Here is a 25,304-nt window from a genome sequence, read left to right as displayed (position 1 = left end):
AATCCCACCCTTCTAGGTGGTCACAAAGCACCGAGCTGATCTCCCTGTGCTATGCGGCTGCTTCCCACTAGCTATCTATTTCACATTTGGTAGTGTATATATGTCCATGCCACTTTCTCACTTTGTCCCAGCTTACCCTTCCCCCTCCTCGTATCCACAAGTCCATTCTCTAGTGGGTCTGCGTCTTTATTCCTGTCTTGAATGGCACAGAAAGACCTTTAATGGCAAAGAAGGTCCTCCCTCTCTCACATTATCTCTTTGACTTTGTCTCTTACCACTCTCCTTTCCATCACACATTGTTCCTGTTACACTGACCTCCATGCTGTTCTGTGAACACACCAGGCACTCTTCCATCATAGGGCATTTGTATTGGCTCTTTCCTCTGCCTAGAATACTCTTCTCCTAAATATCTGCATGGCTAACTCACCTCCCTCCTTCAAGTCTTTGCTCAAATGTCTCCTCTTCAGTAACCCTGACAACCTATTTAAAAGTTCAGCCCTCCCTGCCGCACTCCCAGCCCTACGTACCCTCTCTATTTTTCACTTAATACTTATTACCTTTTAACAAACTATGCAATTTATAGAATGTAAACTCCACAAAAGCAGGAAGTTTTGTCTGTTTTGTTCACTGATATATCCCCAGCACTGAGAAAAGTATCTGATATATATAGTACGTGTTCAATAAATATCTCTTGAGTGATGGAGGGATGGATGGATGAATACAAAAGGAAAAGTCAGAGGTCTAGAAATCAAACCAAGAGAGCATGAGGTAATTACACCACATGCTGACAACTTCTAAATCTATTTTTTCAGTCCATGGCTCTCTTCTGAGCTTCAGACACATATAGCCAACTGAGCACTAGACTTTTCCAGGTGTATCTACATCAAATGTGCAAAAAACAGCATTATAGTATAGTGAACAAACTACTAGATTAAAAGTCGAGAGAATTGTGTTTTACCCCCAGCTCTGTCACCAACTACCTGAGGGATCTTGGGTTAGTTGCATGACCTCCCCAGGTCTCAGTTTCCTTGTCTGTAAAGTGAGGCTATTGGGTTAGATTACCCTAGATACCTCCAAGGTTTCATCCAGTTCTAAAAATATGATTCTTGATATTAAAAATGTAGTTACCACAATAATTATTCACCTAGGCAAAAGCCCCTCAAAATGTATTAGGAAAAGCAAGAGCAAATTGGCAGGTGGCCCGTAGAGCTTTGTGCCTTCAGTGGAACAGGCAGTATGGTATAATAATTAAGAGCCCCAACGTGACATAGGCCTGGTTTCATATCCCAGATCTCCACACTAAATAGCCATGAAATCCTGGGTAAGTAACTTAACCTCTCTGATCTAGACTAGGCAAAATCAGTTCTGGTCTAAAAATTCAACAGATCAAACTAGACTGGAGCTGACTGTGCACCAGTCTCCTAAAGATAAATGGTGAATTGTCCTAGGAGCAACATCCTCTGATTCCTAGGAGTCAGAGATATGGCAAAAGAAAGCTCCCTGGAACACAGGTACTTTTTTTCACAGGGTGGCTATCAGAGATTTACTGCATTCCCAATTAACAGTCCTCAGTTGGTGGTATAAGAAGAGGACAGCACCCTCTCTGCAGAGAACTCAATTCTGTCAAGATTTTTCACTTCAGCTGATAGACCTTCTGTATGGAGAGGTTGCGTTTTTCATCTACTGTGAAATACCAGTGAACATGGAATAAATGGTGGAATATCATCTGCTATCTGTGTGCAGGCATGTAGGAAAGCACCCAGGAGCCAGAAAAAGAGCAATCATTTCATTTTACCATCCCAAAACAGGCTGAACTCATTTTGGCTCCTAGGGCTGGGTTCTATAAAGAAAATTAGAGACAATGGATAAATTGAGAATTAATAAAGATTCGCTGGCCTTCTGATTACTTCCAATCAGTTGGGATTACATTAAGAGATATCTGACCCCTGCTGATTGTCTAGGGGACCTTCAATCTTGGGCTTTCTGATAAAATCAACTCAAAGATTTTGCAGTATGCAAATTCTGGCAAACCAGTTGAGTGATCTGTGATGCTCCTTTGAAAAGCAAGATGCAAGTGGTTTATTGGGCCTCTATGCTGCTCCCTGCCTCACTTCTCAAAGATGAGCAGTGACTTTGATCTTAATGCTGATTGCCCCAACACAGTTCCCCAGAGTGGGTGCTTAGTTGTAATTAGAATTGCTAGAAGCCCCTCCTTTTCCATTACCAGAGATTAGAGTGCTTTATACTCCCAGTTATCTTGCATCTTTTTACATGGAAGTTTCTTCTTCTCCATCCGGAGTGGTGATTGGGGTGTTACAGGAGCTTAGCACATTACCTGATTAATAGGATTAACTCCTATGGAGTTACCATTGCTATGCCCATATCACTGTATTTCGGTGGGATTAGAAAATCGGGCCCAGGCAACAAAGTACTTTGAGCTGTTAATTAAAGAACAAGTGCTATCCATTAAGGAAGACAGTACAGCCCATTGCCTTGCTGGTGGCATACACCTAAATCTCAGCAAATGCTACATTTACCCAAGGAAAATAAATAAATCCCCAGCATTCTTGACACTACTCTTAGTGGCTTTTATGCGCCTTTACTTAGCAGACAGTCACCACAGAATAATCACAGCATCTAAATAGGGTGATGCTTTCATCAAGGGAAAGAGCCTTGGTATTGTCAGTATTACATATAACTATAGCAGTAACCAGACATTCCTTAGAGTCTCTCAACGGACCTAAAGGTAAACCTAGGCTAACTGAAATAATATAAAAAGGTGATTATTTGCTTCATAAAAAGATTCTTTATCGAATTCATTTAAATAGTAAACTTCAGAAGGGTTCTAAGGCAGGATTTTATTCTGAAGCCTTAGATTTGAAAACATGGCTCTAACTAAATAGATGTTGTTAAAAATTCTTTACCTAATATAGTCAGTGGCCGGGTTGTGTTCTATAGTGAAAATCATATGTGTCTTCACAGCTGTAGATTCTGAAACTGAGCAGGACACCACGGGCCCTACAGGGTACAAAAGGCCCTCCATGTCCCCTGTTTCTTGTTTGTAGGAAAAGATTTTTGTCTCCTAGGTCTTCCCTGAGTGCCAAAGAGCAGGCACAAGCAGTTACTAATTGGAGAAGTGAAGGAATACAGAAACAAAGGAAAAGCAGTAAGCAAGATAGCTTGAACAATAATTCAACAATAAAACAGAGTCCTAGTTACTCTGCAAGGAATATGCCCCAGACTGGTTGGAACCAGAAGGTTTATGATTAAGATTCCTGAAACACCACCCTGTTACCTCACTACCAACCAGTCAGAAGAAAGTCATACACCCTGCAACCCTCACCCCAAATGTTGCCTTTAAAAACCCTTCCATGAAAGCCATCAGGGAGTTCAGGTCTTTTGAGCATGAACTGCCCATTCTCCTTGCTTGGTGCCTGCAATAAATGCTGTACTTTCCTTCAGCACAACCTGATTTTGGTAGATTGGTTTTACTGCTGGGAGGGTGGGGTGTGAAGCAGACCCAAGTTCAGTTCTGTAACAGTTTCTCTACCAATAAGAGTGATTCCTTCCCAAACCCAGCCTTATCTAAAGATCTGGATAAAGCAAGGAGCTGAGGGTTTAGAAATCCAGGTCTTAGCTATCACTCCACTCTGGACTTGTAGTAGGATTTTAGAAAGCCTCAGAGTGGTAATTAGGAAACCTGAGTTCTATAATAGTAAATAATAATAACACTATAATAACTACGATTTATTGGGAACCTATCAAGTGCTAGGCATTATGCCACATGCAATATAGGCAGTAGATTATCAATTATCCTACAATAACCCTTGTAAGGTAGAGGATGGTATCCCTATTTTAAGATGAAAAAACAAAGTTCTCAGAGGTTATGTAATTTTCCCAAGGTCATACAGACAGTGAGTAATTAAGGTTTAAGTCCAGGTTTAACTGCTCCAGGTTCATTTTCCTTCTCTTTCTATCTGATTTGTTGACCTTGAATAAGTTACCCAACCTCACTCAGCTAAGGTTTTTCCTCAGAATATTATAAGTTTAGGCCAAGTCAGTGGTTTTCAACTATAGCTACACATTAGAGTTGCCTGAGGAACTTTAAGAAAATGATGCACATGCTGCACCCCAGACTAATAAAATCAGACTCATTGGAGTGAGACCCAGGCATTGTTTGTTTGTTTGACTCCCAAGTTGATTCTAATGTGCTACCAGAGTTGAGAATCACTGGAAGTGTGATATCTAGAATCCTTTACAGTTCTTAAAAAACTCAGAAGTATAAGTCTCAAGAGATTCTGGATCTCACTTTTCCCTTTTTGGCTAAAGTTATAACCTCTCTAATGTTAGACATTTCAGATTCCTGCTCACTAGGTTATCTTCTTTTCCCTTTAAGCTTCTCCTATGGGATAAAAAACCAATACAGTGAGTTCTTGAAATTGCAGACATTTAAAATTTTAACAGAAATTTTGTAGGTTCCCTGAATCCCTCTACCCCTTTTACTGACTAAATAGAGGGAAAGAGAGCATAATGAGAACTTGATTATTCTGACCCACACTAATAAGCAAAGTGAGGAAGCTTAAGATGCTAATAGCTGAGGCAGCTCTCAAATCATCTGCTTGCCAACTTGGATAAGAATCAGGTGGGGGCCTTGGCCTAATCTACAAGTGAAACTCATTTAGTTTTGCATGTGAGCTATAATCACTGGTTGTCAAGCTCTCCAATTCTTGAGCTGGGAGAATTATTGTTAAGAGCTGAATGGGAAGAACGGATTACACAAAATAAATCCTTGCAGATACAAAACCAACACTAGAAAACCCTTGACCATCATGCTTTGTTTTGTTGGGCTATGAACTGTAGGATTTTGCTTGGGAAATGCTTTGCTACATATAAACAGCAACAAGGAGCTGGCAGATGCAACCGGCTTTATGTATAAGTGAGTAGAAAGCACATTTTTTAAGCAGAAGGAGAATCATCTCATTAAGTAGGTTTTTGGGTTTTTTTTTTTGCGGTACACGGGCCTCTCACTGCCATGGCCTCCGCAACGGGACGCGCAGGCTAGGCGGCCATGGCTCACGGGCCCAGCCACTCCATGGCATGTGGGATCTTCCCGGACCGGGGCACGAACCCATGTCCCCTGCATCGGCAGGCAGACTCTCAACCACTGTGCCACCAGGGAAGCCCATTAAGTAGGTTTTTAATAACTCTACAGCCAAATTTATCTCACTTTATTTAATGATTTCCCAGATGAGCTTACTTTCCCTCTAAATGCTGCATGATTGGCTCTGGACCTCACTTCTCCAGCAAAGAATCTGAGGAAGAGCTCACTGGTATCAAAAAACAAAAAACCTAAAAGGGATGATCTGTACTCTGGCTGACTTTGTCAACCAAATTATTCTGATAGCTGTAAATATTTTTGTAAATGTTCACCCCTTCACTGTCAAATTAATCCTGAAACAGTTCTTTCTGTAAGCATGAACAGGGAGAATACAATAACTACAAACTGAATTAAACAAACCTTCTCTCAAGGACGTTGGTTCTAAGAATTCTCAAAAGTAAGTTTAAACCAAGTGGGATTTCTTTCCACTAATTGTCTTCTTAATAAAAATGACTGAAAATTGGGCATAGCTGGGTTGTCACAACAAAAGTAAAGAACAAAATTAAAGAACTTTTGATGAGACAGATGGGTCTGAGTCTTTATCCTGTATACATACATCACGATCACCAAATCATTGAATAAAATAATTCTCAGGGTCAGGCAACCAATTTGCTATGGAGCAGAGATGAGCATCTTGGAGGCCACGTGCTTCTGGGACTCTTAGGCAGAAGTCTGATGGGGACAGTAGGGCTGTCTCTGGGACATGTTAAGTTTCTTAGAGGTCTGTCCTAAGCAAACATTTTAATTTCAAATGCTTTTGCACTTACACTTAGATCTTCCACCTCCTGCAACCCGAGAACGACCACCAGGATGCAAAACAGTATTTGTGGGCGGCCTGCCTGAAAACGGTACAGAGCCGATCATCGTGGAAGTGTTTGAGCAGTGTGGAGAGATCATTGCTATTCGGAAGAGCAAAAAAAACTTTTGTCACATTCGCTTTGCTGAGGAGTACATGGTGGACAAAGCCCTTTATCTTTCTGGTAGGTGTTTAGTCATGAGGATTGTGCCCACCAGGCACAGCACAGAGATTGGGGATCAGTGTATTTGCACCTGTGGCAGTTAAAGTTTGGGCTTAATGGCAACCTCTCTTGCCTTCATAGATGGAAAATGCATGTTACTACCTGATGTATTCCTTTAAAAGTTCTTAAGTATTTCCCAGTTGCCAATGGGATAACTCCAAAACTCCTTACTTGTAGTGTTAAAGGCCTTGATTATCTGTTTTACCTCTCAACATTATCTCCCAATCCTTCCTTCACATACCATGTCCTAACACTAAACTAATTCTAGTTCCCAGAATGTGCCCATGGTGTTTTATGCCCTTTCCTCTGACTAGAATTACCTTTTCCACCCCCACCCACCATACACACATCTTCATACCCTAAAGCTCCAGCTCAATCACAACCTGTTCTAGAAATCTTTCCCTGACTTCTCTCCCCACTCTGCCCCAGGCTGGTTTGGGCACCCCTTCCTCAGTGCTTCTGCCATGCCTGGTGCTTCCTCCTAGCATGACACCTGTAACACCATATGAGAACTGTCTCTTTCTACCTCTGTCTCCTGCAACAGAGAATGAACTCCTTAGGGGAAAGACTGTGTCTTATTTAACTTTGAATCCCCAGCATCTAGCACATAACCTGGTACAAAAGTAGATGCTCAAAAATAACTATGGAAGTCAGTTAGTTATCAAATATTTATTGACTGATAATCAGAATGCTAGGTTGCTGAGGATATGGCAAAGACTGAGGCATACAAAATTCTTGCCATCAGGGATATTCTGAAGATGGCAAAATATGATATATATGTAAACAATATCAGGTACCAATAAATGCTATGAAGAAGACAAAAACAGCTAACATACCTGGGGTTGCTAGGAAAGCAAGTATTCTCTAACATTTGAATTGAGATTTGAACAATATGAAGGGGATTGCCATGCAAACATCTGTAGGAGAAGCATTCCAAAATAAGGAAGAACAAGTCAGAGACCCTAAGATGAAAATGGACTTGTCATGTTCAAGCAGAGGAGAGAAGGTAAGCATGACTAGAGCACAGTAAATGAGAGAGAGGCAGTGAAGGGAAATGAAGTCTGAGAGGTAAACAGTACCAAATTATGTTGGTCCCTTAATCTATACAGACATACCTTTTTTTATTGCACTCTGCCTTATTATGCTTTGCAGATATTGTGTTTTTTACAAATTGAAGATTTGTGGCAACCCTGCATTGAGCAAGTCTATCAAAGCCATTTTCCCAACAGCATTTCGTCACTTCGTGGCTCTGTGTCACATTTTGGTAATTCTGGGAAAATTTAACTTTTTCATTATTATTATATTTATTATGGTGATCTGTAATCTTTGATATTACTATTGTCATTGTTTTGGGGTGCCACAAATTGCACCCATCTAAGATGGTGAACTTAACTGATAAATGTGTGTGTTCTGACTGTTCCACCAACTGGTTGCTCCTCCATCTCTCTCCCTCTCCTTGGGCCTCCCTATTCCCTGAAACACAACAATATTGAAATTAAGCCAATTAATAACCCTACAATGGCCTCTAAGTGTTCAAGTGAAAGGAAGAGTCTCTCACTTTAAATCAAAAGGTAGAAATGATTAAGCTTAGTGAGGAAGGCATGTCTAAAGCTGAGATAGGCCAAAAGCTAGGCTTCTCATGCCAAACAGTTAGCCAACTTGTGAATGCAAATGTAAAGTTCTTGAAGGAAATTGAAAGTGCTAGTTCAGTGAACACACAAATGATAAAAAACTGAAACAGCCTTATTGCTCATATGGAGAAAGTTTTAGTTGTCTGGATAGGAGATCAAACCAGCCACAACATTCCCTTAAGCCAATGCCTAATCAAGAGCAAGGTCCTAACTCTCTTCAGTTCTGTGAAGGCTGAGAGAGGTGAGGAAGCTGCAGAAGAAAAGTTTGAAACCAGTAGATGTTAGTTCATGTGGCTTAAGGAAAGAAGCCATCTCCATAACATAAAAGTGCAAGGTGAAGCAGCAAGTGCTGATGTAGAAGCTACAGCAAGTTATCCAGAAGATCTAGCTAAGATCATTAATGAAGGTGATACACTACACAACAGATTTTCATTGTAGATAAAACAGCCTTCTATTGGAAGAAGATATCATCTGGGACTTTCATAGCTAGAGAGGAGAAGTCAATGCCTGGGTTCAAAGCTTCAATGGACAGGCACACTCTTTTTAGGAGCTAATACAGCTGGTGACTTTCTGTTGAAGCCAGTGCTCATTTATCATTCTAAAAATCCTAGGGCCCTTAAGAATTATGCTAATTCTGCTCTTCTTATGCTCTATAAATGGAACAACAAAGCCTAGATGACAGCACATCTGTTTAACAGCATGGTTCACTGAACATTTTAAGCCCACTACCGAGACTGACTGGTCAGGAAAAAAAGATTCCTTTCAAAATATTAATGCTCATTGACAATGCACCTGGTCACCCAAGAGTTCTGCTGGAGGTTAATGTTTTCATGCCCGCTAACACAGCATCCATTCTGTAGCCCATGGATCAAGGAGTCATTTCAACTTTCAAGTCTTATTATTTAAGAAATACATTTCGTAAGGTTATAGCTACCATAGATAGGGATTACTCTGATGGATCTGGAAAAGTCAATTGAAAACCTTCTGAAAATGATTCACCATTCTAGATGCCATTGAGAACATTCGTGATTCATGGGAAGAGGTCAAAATATCAACATTAACAGGAGTTTGGAAGAACATGATTCTAACCCTCATGGATGACTTTGAGGGACTCAAGACTTCAGTGGAGGAAGTAATTGCAGATGTAGTGGAAATAGCAAGAGAACTAGAATTAGAAGTGGAGCCTGAAGATGTGACTGAATTGCTACAATCTCATGATAAAACTTTAACAGGTGAGGAGTTGCTTCTTAAAGCTGTGCAAAGAAAGTGGTTTCGTGAGATGGAATCTACTCCTGGTAAAGATGCTATGAAGATTGTTGAAATGACAACAAAAGATTTAGAATATTACCCAAACTTAGCTGTTAAACTTAGCTGACTCCAATTTTGAAAGAAGTTCTACTGTGGGTAAAATGCTATCAAACTGCCCTGCATGCTACTGAGAATTGTTCATGAAAGGAAGAATCAATTGATGCAGTAAACTTCATCGTTGTCTTAAATTTTAAGAAGTTGCCACAGCCACCCCAACCTTCAGCAACCACCACCCTGGTCAGTCAGCAGCCATCAACATCAAGGTGACACCCTCCACCAGCAAAACGATTACAACTCTCCCCCAAACTCCCCCATCCAGAGAATGGATACATGTATAAGTATGGCTGAGTCACTTTGCTGTGCACCTGAAATTATCACAGCATTGTTAATCGGCTATACTCCAATATAAAATAAAAATTAAAAAAAAAGATTACAACTCACTGAAGGCTCAAATGAAGGTTAGCATTTTTAGCAATAAAGTATTTTTAATTAAGGTATTTACATTTTTTAGATGTCATGCTATTGTACACTTCATAGACTACAGTACAGTGTAAACATAACTTCAATAGGCACTGGGAAATCAAAAACTATGTGTGACTCACTTTATTGCGATATTCACTTTATTATGGTGGCCTGGAACTGAACCCACAATATCTCCAAGTTATGCCTGTAGTAATGAGTTTATTATTCTGGATACAATGGGAAGCCATTGAAGGATTTTAAGGAGTAGGGTGATGTGATCTGATATACATTTTAGAAATATCACTTCTGGGTAAAGAATGGACTGAAGGGTATGGGCAAGTGTGGTGACTAGTGGTTAGTTAGCTAACCATAGCATTAGTCCAATCCAGAAGTGATAGCGGCTTATATACTATGGTAGTTGGAGTGGAGATAGCAAGAACTACTCTGCATAAAGTCACTTGTTCCTGGTAAAAGTTCAGATTTGGGGAGACTGAGGCAATTGGAATTGGAATGATTTTCTTTGTAAATATTATAAAGTTTCATGGCTGATCCTTTGCTTATTTGAATTGTTATTTTTCTTTATGGGGCAGTGGACAAATAAGATGAAGGCAGAAGACAGAGTAATTGGAAAGGGCATAGAACAATTAACTACTTCCTTCCCTAACTACTAACCCTTCCCTAAGGGTTAAAAATTTGGAAGAATTGGGTCCAAGTGCTAGACATTTTACAGAATCTTCATTCACGTAACAGGCGCTTGTTGGACATCTCCTTTGTGTAAGCTATTGTGCTAAATGTTGTACAGAGTAGAAAATGAGTTAAACCTAGTTCTTCCCTTTAATGAACCCAGGGTTAGTATGCAGTCATACATTCATTTATTAAAGAAACATTGAGCACCTGGCATTGCTCAAGACACTGATAAGACACACTCATTGCTAATAATAATGACATTTGAAAGTTATGTGTGCTGTACGAGAAGTATGGTAAAGTGTTATGGAAGTTCAGAGGAGAGAGAGGGAGGAAGGGAGGAAGGAAGGGAGGACGGGAGGGAGGGAGGGGGAAAGAGAGAGAGAGAGAGAGAATTTGAAGTTGTCTGGTTCCTGACTGGGGTTATCAAGGTAAAAGGTAGCATTTAGACCAAGTCTTTGACAAAGAGAAAGCATTTGAATGTGGACAATGGGGCATAGATACAGCATGAGCAAAGGTACAGAGGTGGTAGGTTTTGATGAACATTCAAGGAAACAATAAGTAGTGGTTTGTGTACTGAGTAGACATGAAAGGAGGAGGGAAAACATCCATCGTCAGCACACTTTGAAAGGCTTAACAGTTGGGTCTTTACTTCTCAGATAATAGGGAATTGTTGAAGAAATTCTTGAACAAGGAAGAAGATTGTTTCTGAAAGATTAATGTGACCGCTCTGTATAAAAACGGGTAAGAGGAGAGGAGGTCAGTTAGATACCTGTTGCAATAGGCCGAAGAAAAGGTAATGAGCATTGGAAAAATTAGGCTGCTAACATGGGAGAGGAGAAGAGGAGGCAGATGTAGAATGCTCTTTTTACATTTGCTAAGTGCTGTAAAATCCAACTACTGAAGATTTAACAGCCCTTAGCAATGATAACAGAGCATTCCACAATAGACTATTTTAATAAAAACTTAAAGGTCTTGAAAAGCCCTGAACAGTTGTACATAAAAGACGACATGCTGCTCAGGAGGTATCCATCTAAATGTCATTGAAATCAGCTCTCTGGTAACAGCCACCTGGAAACATTCTCACGGCTGCCAAAGGAAAGGAGATTGCAATCAGTGATGTGAAAACAACTAATTTTTCCCTTTAAATTTGAACCTGCTCCCTGAAAGTTTACACGTGCTAGAAAACTCCTGAATTGGATGGCTGTTCTCCCACTTTGTAAAAGAAAGAGGTTAAAACAAACAAAAATCCTTTAGAAAGGGGCTAGAAATGTAGACATAATTGTTTTTTCTGTTGGAGTTTGAGCACCTTTGGGAGCCGGCATTGTACAAAGTGTACCACCTCAAAGCATCACAGTATCTTGTGTATGTTTATGCAAAAGTTTCATTTCCTCCTCTCATTTGATCTTCTCCACAATCCTGGGAGAACAGTCAAGGTAATCATTAATAGCCCCATTTTTCCGATGGCTCAGATAATTAAATAAGATGAATGGGGGTGTGAAAGTACATTGTAAACTTTAAAGAGCCCTAGCAAAGTTTACTTATGAAATGTATTTATTCTTCCTCTTTCTAAAAAGAATATTTTAGTGTGACTGGGAATTATTCTTTATAACAGCTTTATTTAGGTATAATTGACATACAGTGAACTTCACATATTTCAAAAATACAATTTGATATTATTGACACATACATACAGCTGTGAAACCATCATCATAGTCAAAATAATGAGTATGTACACCTCTCCCAAAAGCTTCCTTCATGCCTCTTTTGTAATCTCTTCTTCCTAACCCTCCCCAGTTCTCTCCCCCGGCAAACACTGATCTATTTTCTGTCAGATTAGTGTGCATTTTCCAGATTTTCATATAAATGAAATCATGTTTTGTATGCTCTTCCTTCCTTTTATAGATCCAGATTTCCATTTGGTATCATTTTCCCTGTAATTGAATTTCCTTTAACATTTTCGGTAGTGCAAGTCTGCTCCTGATAAATTCTTTTAGCGTTTGTACGTATCAAAAACTTATTCCACTTTTTTTAAAAGATATGTTCTCTGGGTGTAGGATTCTAGGTTGACAGTTTTTTTCTCTCTCTCTCAGATGTTGCTCCACTATCTTCTTACTTGCATTGTTTTCAACAAGAAATATGATGTTATCCTTATCTTTTTGTTTCTCTGTACATAAAATGTGTCTTTTGTCTATGGCAGCTTTTAAGATATTCTCTTTATTGCTGGTGTTTAGAAATTTGATTATGATGTGTCTTGGTATAATTTTCTTCATGGTTTTCCACTTGGGGTTCATTGAAATTCTTATATCTGAGTTTTCATCAAATTTGGACATTTTTCCTTCCTTATTTCTTCAAATATTTTTTCTATTCCCTCCCCTGTCTCCAGTCATGGCTCCAATTAGGCATATATTGGACCCCTTGAAGTTGTCAACAGCTCACCAGTACTCTGTTCATTTTTTTAAGTCTTTTTTCTCTCTGTATTTCATTTTGAATAGTTTCTATTGCTATGTCTTCAAGTTCATTAATCTTTTCTTCTGCAATGTCTAATTTGTCATTGGTCCTGTCCAGTGATTTCTTTTCAACTCAGACATTGTAGTTTAAATCTATAAAAGTTTGATTTTGGTTCTTTTTTATGTCTTTTGTGTTTCTACTTAATATGTTCTATCTTTTCTCTAGCTTCTTAAGCATATGAAATCCAACTATAATAGTTTTTATGTCCTTATCTATTAATTATATTATCTGCATCACTTCTGGGTCTGCTTCGTTGACTGATTTTTATCTTTATTATGATTTTCCTGCTTCTTTGCATATTGGGTAATTTTTTATTGAACACCAGACATTGTGAATTTTACCAGGTGACAAATATTTTTCATTCCTGTAAGTATTCTTGACCTTTGTTCTGGGATGCAGTTAAGTAACTTGAAAATTTTTTTTATCTTTTTAGGTCTTGTTTTTAAGTTTTATTCAGCAGAACCAGAGCAGGGTTTAGTCTAGGGCTAATTTTTCCTCACTAAGGCAAAACTCTTTTGATTACTCTATCCAATGCTCTCTGAATTATTAGATTTTCTCCTCCGGCTGGTGTGAAAAGGAAATAGTCCTAGCCCTGTATGAGCTCCAGGGATTATTACCTCTAATGCTCAGGTAATTCACACATAGATAGACATCAATACTGAGCTACATAATAGGGGAGGACCCTCTTCAGATCTCTGAAGTTCTTTCTCTGTGTAGCTTTCTTCTTTCCAGTACCCTGCCATGCAAACTGTCTGCCATAGTCTCCCTGGATTCCCAGTTCAATCTCCTCAACTCAGGGAGATCACCATGCTTTGCCTGAGTTCCCCTCCCTGTGCTGAGGCCTGGAAACTCTCTCCAGGCAATAAGCTGGGGAAATCTTAGGGATCACTTCATTTGGTTCTTGTCTCTTAGTGATCTCTGTCTTCATTGCCTAATGTCCAATGTCTTAAAAACTATTGTTTCATACATTTTGTCCATATTTTTACTTGTTTAAGGCAGGAGTTACCCTGCAAACTTGTGCTTAGAATGAAATGAGATAAACGTGTGTGGAAGCAGCTAGCTCAGCTTCTGAAACTTAAAAGATTAATAAAAACTTAATTTTTTTTGATTTTTTTTGTTGAGAGATTTAACTTTGGTGCTATAACTGACACCAAAAGTGGAGGTGTGGACTTGAATCCTGGTTATCTGAATCCTAGTCCTATACCAGTATACTATAAGCATACTACCTCTTTTTTTAAGGATCCAAAATTATATGTCACCTGGATCACATACCACTCCCCGTTATATCTATTCCACCACCCCCTCCAAAATGGTTCCAAGTCACCAGATACATCTAGGAAGCAATTTGGGGGATTGAAATGTCGAGCTGATTTAAATTTATCAAAATTTTATTGATTTTATTTAAATTTTATCTAAATTTTATCAAAATTCTGAGTGGCGGAATGACTGACACTCTTGAAGTTATCCAAAGACACCACAATTTGAGGCCACCTTTTGCATTCTTCCCAGCCCATGGTGCCACATAAAGCTTATTCTTGATACAGTTACCCACAGAGCTTCCCTCTGTCACAGGTAAGGTGGCAGATGGAGAAATGAAAGTCCTATGAATAAGACTGACCCAACCATGGAATAATAAACTATTATCAGAGATAGAGACTATAATCCAAGTCTTTAATGTTCTCCTTGCTAGTAGTGGGGAGAGAATTTGGGGTTATGTGGTCCCTGGAAACTGCTGTGACTGCATCTGAAGTACCGAACTTGAAAAGCTACTTACAGTGGCTCACTCACTGGGCTGTTCTTGTTCTCTCCTCTCTCTCCCTCTTGTGCACTTAGGTTACCGCATTCGCCTGGGCTCTAGCACTGACAAAAAGGACACAGGTAGGCTTCATGTTGATTTTGCACAGGCTCGAGATGACCTGTATGAGTGGGAATGCAAACAGCGTATGCTTGCAAGAGAGGAACGCCACCGTAGAAGGATGGAAGAAGAAAGGTTGCGCCCACCATCCCCACCTCCAGTGGTCCACTATTCAGATCATGAATGCAGCATTGTTGCTGAAAAACTAAAAGGTATACAAAACACTCGAGCTTTGTGATTAAAATAACTCTTTTCTTTGGAGAAATGTAATAAATATATTTGTATTGTTGACAGTTATCCTTGAATTTCCCACTGAGGGATTCTAAGCATTTCTTGTGATGAAGCCTTGCAGTTAGAAAGGTGTACCTAGTAATTCAAGAGCCAAAAATTTGTCCCTCCCACCTGTGTCTGTGATCCTTCACTGTCTCAAGTTACTTTTTCTCTCCATACATCAGGTGACTAGAAAGAAACAATTTTTTCCCACTTTTCCACATCAGAGAATTTTAGCTGTGATCCATGACTTGGGACCTGTAAGCACCTCCACCCCGTTTCATTGTGGATAGCAAGTTAGTTTTGAATTCTAAGTCAGAATAAATCAGAACAATAGAACTTGATGTGACCTCAGAAAACTCTGATAAAATTCCATTTTATAGATGAGAAAATGGAGGGCCAGAGTAGTTACAGTATACATTCTTCTTAGATTACTCAAAGACGTAGCTACTACCAACTAAAAGAGGACTCCTTTAATCACACATTTATTTCACACAGTAACTACAGAGACTTCCAGACATTGCTAAATCAGACTGCTTTCCCTTTAGTTTTGATTCCTGTTCCCCTTGCTTAACTCTCAGAGCCATTTTGCTAATTTAACCTTAATTGCCTTGCCTGGTCTCCTGTGTTAGTAGCTCAAATCCAGTTTTTTCATTCTATGAGTATGGTTGATTTTACTGGATGAGTGCTGGTGTCCCATTGATCTTATTGGTGACACCAACCCAGCTCTAACAGTATGAATTTTCCTTGCTTCTTGTGCTCTAGGCTCAGCAAGATGCTGCTAATTCCCCCTTTGCAAATAGGTCTCATTCACCAAACTTGTTTGCACCTTATAGCCTAAGGGTTTCACACGTTAAAGAAATCCTTTGTTTGGATTGATTTGTCTTCCTGTAAGAGAAAAGCAGGAAACATAGAGTCCAGAGTAGAGACACAGAAATAATGGTACACTTTGAAAAGCTGGAAAGGCTGAAAGCATTGGTAAGATGCCAGCTCCAAGACTTAACTGTTCACATAAGACCAAACAGCTCAGTTTGAATTTTTATAAAAAAATGAATTTGCTGGTTGTGTGGAACTCAAGCAAAAAGTAAGCATCAATGAATCAACTATACATCAATAATTTTTTAAAAACTGAGCATCAACATAAAGACTGTATGTAAGTAATGAAATGAAAACTGCTATAACGGTGAGGCTGACCTCTCATTACACATCTGCACTTAAAAAGGCAAGTGGTAAGAAGTTCACATTACAGTGAGAGATGGTTCCACTGGACATAAGGGTTCCTGGCTAGAGAGGGATGTGGAGTCCTACAGTGGGCCTTCAATGGGATCCTAATGGACTCTCCCTCTCAGGAGTCTTTAACAGCAGAATATGTAAGTGGCTATCTCAGAAAGCTGAACCAGAGGCTTTGGAAGCTGAACCAGAGACTACTATTTTAACATCAGAGAGTAACTCCTAACTAGCTGTAGAAATCTACATGAATGGTTCCTCAGGCAAGAGAAACAGGATGTGGCGAAATGTAGAAATAGAATGAATTACATCAAAATAGATTGTGACTGGGACTGAATGGAAGGCCTGGGGCTGGATTGGATGCAGGAGTGATGTTACAAAAAGTCAAAGATGTAAGTGTTTATACCTAAAGAATTGCCATTTAACTCTTTCTTAAGTCTCCTTCCAAAGGTTTAATTCCATGGATCCAGGATAAAGTTACTGTCAAATGCAAGTTAAGCTCAAGGCTCAAGTTTACTTGTGCTTATTAAAAAATAAGATTGTAGAATTCTGAAGTTTTGCAATATGTGAAAACTATGTCAGTAAAGAAAACTTTAAGAAAAGAAGAAATACTCTTGTTCTGAAAATTCTTCGTAGACTACAACCAATCTGCCTACTTTTGGAATCTTTCATTCTTTCTGCTCACCTGCTGCCTGTGTGTGCACACGTGTGCATGCATGGTTCCTCACCCTCTGCAATTAATTCATTTCACAACCTTTGCCAAAAAGCCATGGTGGCCTCCTTGCCAGCATGTTTGGAAAATAGATGGAGATTTGGTTACTTTTGATGACTCTAAAAATAAATTCTCTTTTTTCAGATGATTCCAAATTCTCAGAAGCCGTGCAGACCTTGCTTACCTGGATTGAGCGAGGAGAGGTGAACCGTCGCAGCGCCAACAACTTCTATTCCATGATCCAGTCGGCCAACAGCCACGTCCGCCGCCTAGTGAATGAGAAAGCTGCCCATGAGAAAGACATGGAAGAAGCAAAGGAGAAGTTTAAGCAGGCCCTTTCTGGAATTCTCATTCAATGTGAGTGGAAGTCATAGTTCTGCCAGAAGGGTGAGAGGGCACTTCACTTAGTCATCACTCTCTCTACACAGGAGCCAGGGCTCCAGAGCCATCCTGTGTCAAGAAGGAATGCCCTCTTCTGCCTTGTGCTCTCCTTATATTGCCAAATGCCTGAGCTCTGGTTTCATGGGAATCACATGCGCACCTCCTATGTTCATTTTCTGTGGTATATCTACTTCAGCTCCTTAGAAACACTGACGCTTAGACCACAATCCTGTGATTTTACTTTCGCTTGTTCTCAAAGTAAGTTACAAGCAGCCTCAGGCTCCAGTGGAAAATTTGGTATTTCACTGCTGAAGTTAGAATGTAGCATCAGGATTTGTAAGCTTCTTTGCTTCAGATTTGCATCATTATGCTTTTCAGGTATTCCATTTCAGGGATAAATGTAATTATATTTCCCAAGGTAATTGAATAAAAGCCAAATTTGCTACTTCTACCTTTTGTTTTTAGTTTCCTTTCTTCAACATTTCCTTTACTGGATGTCAGTAGACACTGAAAGGGAATGGGAAGCCACTGAAATAGACATTTTCAAAAATTAGTACCACTCCAAACCTATCCAAGGTCTCTTAAATGAGCAGAAAAATTCTCAAATAATGTTTTTAGTTCACCGTATTATAAAATTATGAACTCTTATCTTTTGAGTAAGAAACTGTATTCACGTTAGGAACAAAGGTACAGTTTTATGACTTTGCTTTTAAACAGTTATGGCCCACTCTTCTCATACTTGACTGATACATAAATGGGATTAAGGAGGAGTTGTTTCATTTTCCATTTCTATTTTGAAAGTATCTACGGGCATGGAATCCAGGAAGAGAAAGCATATGTTTTTAGGGCTTCAGAATAAATAGAAAAAGAGAGCAGCAAGCATCATGGGAATATAAATCCTTAAATCATTAGTAGACAGGGTACAAACAGGGCTGTAAAGAAAGAAATAACACCTCTGAATCTTCTTACTGTGAACACCTAGCCAGGCACAGGATCTTGTCCTTTTTTTCTTTCCCCAGAAAAAAGTCATGACTAAGTTTTCCTTCTCTTGAACTGATTGCGATAAAGCCCCCGAATATTTGTCCACGTTTCCTCATTTGACATTTTAAGCGACCCTGAAAAAATACTCCCTAGGACTGTGCTTACACACTATTCTTCCATAAAACTTGTGTTTCTCCAGTCAACAAGCCTATCTAGGTAGACTTAAAATAGATCCCATCCATTTTAGGTTTTGATTTGTTGCTTCTGGTTAAACATACCTCAGAATAATAAAAAGATGGATTCCATTGAAATGAAGCATCCAGGCTCATTCTGAAAGGCTAGTTTAAGAAGCCAGTGGTCAAAAGGAGCTGGTACAGTTCGCTGTCCTGTTGTGCAGGGTCAATAGTGCTAAATCACATTCACCATGACTCTTGCCTCTCCTGCCTGAATGAATACAGACTGCCTGTATTAAAAAACTTTAGTCACCATTTCACCCTAAACCTTCTAGAATTCATTTTTTCTTTCTGTATATTGATATCTTTGCCTTTGCGTCCCCTTTAAACTCATGGTATGCCAACACACATAGCCTTTTTTTTTTAGCACAGCTCTAGTCCAGTAGTGTCGTAGGAGACACACTAAGCCTAATGCTTCTCTTATTTCTTTTCTCCTCTCTTTTGCCATCCCTGGATGATGCTGATTCAACTGTTGATCTGATGCTACAGTTGAGCAGATAGTAGCTGTGTACCATTCTGCCTCCAAACAAAAGGCTTGGGACCACTTCACAAAAGCCCAGCGTAAAAACATCAGCGTTTGGTGTAAACAAGCTGAGGTTAGTAACTTTTTACTCTGGTAGCCCCTCAGGGGGACAGTTTCTTTCTTTAACAAGTTATTGATTTGGAGTTTAGCTAGAATTAAATAGTGCCAAGCTCCCATGGCCACAACAAGGCCCTAATGAAACACTGAGACATGTTCTATAGCCTGTCATTGTGTCCAGACCACCTGCTGCCAAAAGGGTAATAAATGTGCACATGTTGTCTTGAATGCATTCTGCTGGGTGGAAACCTTAGTAGTGAAAATGTAGCTGCGATCATTAATAAGTTTACTTCCCTAAGCTAGCTAGTCTTGGGTACAACAATAATTACTGACCTGTGCATCTAGTGTTAGTAATATTAGGGCTGTCTTACATTTATTAGAGCATCTTGACAGTTGAGGCTGAAAGCTGCCTGGTGTTACGTTGGAGCACTGAAATTTCTGAGCTTCCTTTATCAAACCCACTCAGCCACCTTTATAGGTGGCAGCTTTAAAGGTAACAGAGGACTCTGATTTCAAATTAAGATTGACACACACCTCTCTGCTTGTGCTCAAGTGACATTTTTAGCATAACACTAGAACATATCTGATGTGATTAGGTTGCGATTCTAAATCTGAGATTAAAAACCGAGATGGGAGGTTTGTTTACACCAGTGTGCCTTTGGAATGGTGTTACACAGTCCTCAAGTTTTTCTGTTCCTATGTGTAGCTTCCTTACCCAGCCAGCCCTGACACTTTGCATCTATGTATGCAGCAACTCTTTCAACTTCGTTTCTGAGTCCTCTTTGCCAGTCTAGTAGCAGTCCCATTATATCTATCAATGCAGGTTGTCATATTCCTTAATAGTTAAATAGCACTTGTATGGAACTTACATATTATAAGGCACTTTCACATTGGTTAGCTCACCTATGCGAGCCCCTCAATAGATGTGGTGTAGTGGAAAGAACCTTGGACTTGGAGTTGACATGAATCCAAATCTCAGCTCTGACAACGTTATAGCTGCGTGACTTTGAGCAAGTTAGTCAGCCTTTCTCAGTCCTTATTTCTTCACCTGGATTAAATGAGATAAGAGGTATGTAGACAGTATGAAAATATAAATGCTATATAAATGAGAAATAGTATTATTTCAATTTATCATTAACAACTCCATAAGGAATAATAAGTAAGTAGAGTGTCCGTTTTTTACATGTGAGGAAACTGAGACATAGAAATGTTAAGCAATGTGGGCTTCCCTGGTGGCGCAGTGGTTGAGAATCTGCCTGCCAATGCAGGGGACACGGGTTCGAGCCCTGGTCTGGGAGGATCCCACATGCTGCGGAGCGGCTGGGCCTGTGTGCCACAACTGCTGAGGCCCATGGGCCTAGAGCCCGTGCTCCACAACGGGAGAGGCCACCGTAGTGAGAAGTCTGTGCACCGCAACAAAGAGCCCCCGTTCTCTGCAACTAGAGAAAGCCCATGTGCAGCAACGAAGACTCAACGCAGCCAAAAATAAAATAAAATTTAAAAAAAGAAATGTTAAGCGATGTACACACAATTATACAGCTAGTAAGTGGTCAATTCAGGCCTAGAAATTCTTCTTCTTCACTCTGTGCTCTGGTATAAACTGCCTTGTGGTCTTGAGTCAGTCATTTAATCTTTGTGAACCTCAGTTACCTAATCTATAAAATGAAGATAATAATCCATTCCTCTGTCTTTCATGAGAATACATGACATAGTTTGTGTGGCAACAATTTGAGAACCGTGAAGAGAGATTAGAGGAAGATAAGCCCACCTCTGCTCATAAACCAACAGTCTCTGAGCCATCAGTTCTGACTCGGCAAAGGGATCTATGAGTCACTAGGGAGAAATCCTTGAAGACATCAGCCCAGTGGAGGGTAGGGTCATAGAAAGCCAGTAAAGTTTTTAATTGTTAAAAAAAATAATAATTTGGATCAGAAAAGGAACCGATTATCTTAGTGTAGCACAAAATGATTTTAGAATGCTAGGGCTACCTCATGTTGTTGAGCCCAACGAAGAAAATTCAACATTTCAATTCAGACGTTTACTGAACAGATTCTCTGTCTCAGGTATCATGACAGGCAATGCAGGATGAGATGATCTTTGCCCTCAGGGAGCTAAAAAGGTAACAAAAGTGATCAAGGGGAGGGTTGGAGTTTAGCACTTAAATTTATTTATTTGTTTTTAAAATTTTTATTGGGGAATAGTTGATTTACAATGTTGTGATAGTTTCAGGTGTACAGCAATGTGAATCTGCTATACATATACATATATCCACTCTTTTTTTTTTTAGATTCTTTTCCCATATAGGCCATTACAGAGTACTGAGTAGAGTTCCCTGTGCTATACAGTAGGTCCTTATTAGTTATCTATTTTACATATAGTAGTGTGTATGTGTCAATCCCAATCTTCCAGTTTATCCCTCCCCCTCCTTTAACCCCCTGGTAACCGTAAGTTTATTTTCTACATCTGTAACTCTATTTCTGTTTTGTAGATAAGTTCATTTTTTTAGATTCCACATATAAGCAATATCATATGATATTTGTCTTTCTCTGTCTGACTTACTTCACTCAGTACGACAATCTCTATGTCCATCCATGTTGCTGCAAATGAGATTATTTCATTCTTTTTTATGGCTGAGTAATATTCCGTTGTATATATGTACCACATCTTTATCCACTCCTCTGTTGGTGGACATTTAGGTTGCTTCCATGTCTTAGCTATTGTAAACAGTGCTGCAATGAACATTGGGGTGCATGTATCATTTTGGATTATGGTTTCTCCAGATATATGCCCAAGGGTGGGATTGCTGGATCATATGGTAGCTCTATTTTTAGTTTTTTAAGGAACCTCCATACTGTTCTCCACAGTGCCTGTACCAGTTTACATTCTCACCAACAGCGTAAGAGGGTTCCTTTTTCTCCACACCCTCTCCAGCATTTACTGTTTGTAGATTTTTTGATGATGGCCATTCTGACCGGTGTGAGGTGATACCTCATTGTACTTTTGATTTGCATTTCTCTAAAAATTAGTGATATTGAGCATCTTTTCACATAGCACCTAAATTTAAAATATCCAAAATCCCTAATTTAGTTTGAATAATTCAGGAAAATAAAAGTTGAGAGAAAAATGCTCAGTATGTCTTCCAATTGTAGCAAAGCAGTATTAGTCTCTACCTTCCCTTCAATGCACACATGTATCCATTTTAGGGGGTGGAAGAGGCTGTTTGAAGTGCCCTACCCATTACAGAAAGCCCTGCTGATACAGTATTTCCTTTTTCATGGGAGGAGTGAAGCCTCTGGTTGGAAAACTGACTTGTCTAGGCCACAACCCTTTTGTAAACAAATTTGCAATAAAATAGTCTCCATTAATTTTATTCATCAAGGCTCTCTGTAGTTATAGCAAGCCTACCTATCTGGTGGGTATATGCTTGAGTTTAATTACTTCCTCAGTAAAGATAGCTATGCCAGTAAGCCGGACATTTCTCTGGGGCTGTGGAGAGCTGAGAGCTGTACACCCTATCACCTAATATTGTAGCAGAGCTTCCTTGGCACACTGATGAGGATAAAGCACACGGCCAGCATGACTTACCACATGTTTTGTGATATGCCTTGTAGACTTTGTAGGAACCCAGAAAAATGCTTCCTGCCTGTTGGATTGGACTAAATTAAGGTCTACCCTGAATACCTCAATCTTTATAAGTAAAACTACTGACAGTGGAACATAGCTCATGACCTTTCTCTGCCATTGCATTCCCTAAACCTAAAAGAGTTCTTCTACTCTATATTGGCACCTCTTTAAATCATGGCTTTAAATTTTTTTTAACCTCTGTGTACTTTCACTTGATGACAGGCAACTCTGAGGACTAAAAGGAGGTATCCTGTAGAAAGTGACAAAACTGTCCTCTTAAATTGGGACTGCCTCTTAGCACCCCACTGAGAATCAGAGCATCTCAGTGACCTAATCAACTAAACTGACTTTTTCTTGACCTAGGCATAAAAGCTACAATTCCTAAGTTAGGGGTTTCATCAAGGTAGAAGGGTCTGACATTGAACCTTTTCTACCAGTTGCCTCAGGGAATAAGCCAGCTGGTGACTTCCTCGCATCACAAAGTACCTGTTATTTGTCCCATTGTCATCGTGCTTCCAGCAGCAGACACTGTCTCACTCTGGTGAGAGAGAAGTTATAAAGTAAGAAGAAAAAGTCCCCACTTTCAGGGAGCTAAGGCACTCACCCTGGTAGCATCTGCCAAGCAGACTAGTTTGATAATGAGTCTTTTTCATTGGTTTACTTTCCTGATTTACATGTGTGTGAGGCTCCTGCTGATACAATTTGAAAGGGTAATAAAAATAAGAGAAGGCTGAAGTCCCTCCCCTTACTAAAAGTTAGCATCTACAGTGACTTTACTGACAGTGCTGTGTTGTGGGAACTCTTTTTCTATAGAATCATTCAAAACCTGTGTGTTTATCTTACCGAGATCCTGGCCTAGATTACAAGTTAAACTTTGGATGGCATATAAGAAGCTAGAGCCATAGCAGTAGGCACAAAGAAACTCCCTTGCATTCTCCCTAATGTGAGATTTTTATACCATTGGACCAGAAGAAAGGGTACATGGTGATTACGTACTAGCATTCTCATGAAATGAAATACTGTGATTGCTAAAATAACTTTCTAGATTTCCAGGCCTATCATTCCAAACCCCAAAGAACTGGTTGCAGATAGATGTTCAAGTTATCTGCATACCCTCGTTTTAGGACCCATTTGCACTAACACTAGCTATTGGCTTTCAGCCATCAAACCCCATGCTAACAAAATTTGGATCAACCTAATTTGTATTTCCATTATGTAGCATACAATAGACATTGATTAAGAGCCTGTGTTTGTGCTTTGCTTCATTGGCTTGAATGATATCTCAGAATCAAATTTCTGTGTAAGTGTAGGAGCTATCTTCCTATCCTCTGCTCCTTTCCATTCCTTCATCTGGCCCATTCCCCACCGAGTATCCTGTTAATTTTCAAAGTATGGGTAAGTACAATTTTGTTACACAGTTCATAAGGAACTTTGCTTTTATTATAGTCATGTTTCTATCATAAAACATGAGTAAGATGAATTTAAGTCCACATAAATTTTTTGGAAACTATATAGTTAGATAATTAACGTTCAATAATTTATGATTTGCCTACTTTATGATAAATCAAAAATGTCAGCTGATACAAAAATGATTCTTTTCAGCATTTTCCTCTGTCTAGGGTTTCAGTTTTATTCTATGTTAAAAGTGCTTTGTCCTCCATTGTGGAGCAATATGTGAATTTCTAAGCTTCGCAAAAAGTTACCACTAGAATAGACTTAAAGGCATTATAATGCATTTTGAGAAGTCACTAACAGTTCACTGTTTAGATTAAATATCACAGGTCTACTGTGGGCAATAGTGCGGTATCAAAACTTTAGGAAGGCTATCTTACCTTTTTTTATGTACTCTATCAGTGATGTGACCCAGTCAATTTCAGGTAGAGAATTACAAATGAAAATTTCTGGAAAATGTTTTTCCATGTCATTGCCACTCTTTTGGCTTCAGCACTGGATCCAACTATCAGGATGGGAAAAGGGGCAGATCTGGGAGGCAGCTGTTTCTCTTGCTGCCTGCACTTCAGTGGCTCAAAGTCCTCCTGTTGCCTGCTCCTGTGTCCAAACTAGGTAGAATGCCTTCCTTAGGTAAATGCCACCTTTTAGTCCTTCGCTCTGAAGGTATTTGTTAGGATTTGATTCCAAAAGTAGAGCTTTTTTGATCCACCAGAGAATATAGAAAATAGGCATCTTAGATATCAAGTGCTTTACTTTTCAAAGAATTAAAATCTCACTTGCTTTACTTAGAGGTAGTGTCATTTACTGAACGCTCACCTTAAGTTTATTGCAGTATAGTATCCTATAGCCTCTATTGTTCTCTCTGCCTTATCTCCATTCATGTGACTTAGTATCGATATTTACAGAAAAAGTAATGGTACGGACCTTAGTTTCTCTGTAGCTAAGAAGGATTGTCTAGTTAGAGGGCTCTAGGCTCTGCCACTTTGCCTGCCTGCTGAATACTTAGAGCAAGCTTCTCCCTAGTTTTTCTTACCCTCATTTCATTATCAGCTAAAAGAACTGGTAACTCTTGTTTCTGAAGTATTTTGAGGCGTTGAGGTAAAATTTGCCCATAGGTCCGTTATTTTTCTAGGGATTTTTTGAAGGTGTGAAAGATCTCTAGATAAGCTGTATTACTTAGTTATTGAACATTTTATACTTCTAAGAAGAGATTACG

The 25,304-nt window shown here is 39.4% G+C and overlaps 1 protein-coding gene across 8 annotated transcripts in view; it reads left to right on the top strand.

The window, feature by feature from the left end:
- ENOX2 (ecto-NOX disulfide-thiol exchanger 2) overlaps positions 1-25,304 on the top strand; it is a 284,835-nt gene that overhangs the window by 227,528 nt on the left and 32,003 nt on the right. For all 8 annotated transcript variants that reach the window (XM_029240315.1, XM_029240320.1, XM_029240314.1 and 5 more), the window contains 4 exons: positions 5,932-6,138; positions 14,607-14,840; positions 16,982-17,194; positions 18,922-19,028. In XM_029240315.1, coding sequence (XP_029096148.1) covers positions 5,932-6,138; positions 14,607-14,840; positions 16,982-17,194; positions 18,922-19,028 — 761 coding nt within the window. The remainder of the gene's footprint in view (positions 1-5,931; positions 6,139-14,606; positions 14,841-16,981; positions 17,195-18,921; positions 19,029-25,304) is intronic.

The sequence above is a fragment of the Monodon monoceros genome, unplaced genomic scaffold (genome assembly GCF_005190385.1).
Source record: "Monodon monoceros isolate NGI ecotype Baffin Bay Population unplaced genomic scaffold, NGI_Narwhal_1 Super_Scaffold_22, whole genome shotgun sequence".
Lineage (NCBI taxonomy): Eukaryota > Metazoa > Chordata > Mammalia > Artiodactyla > Monodontidae > Monodon > Monodon monoceros.
This window is presented reverse-complemented; position numbering and strand designations above follow the sequence as displayed.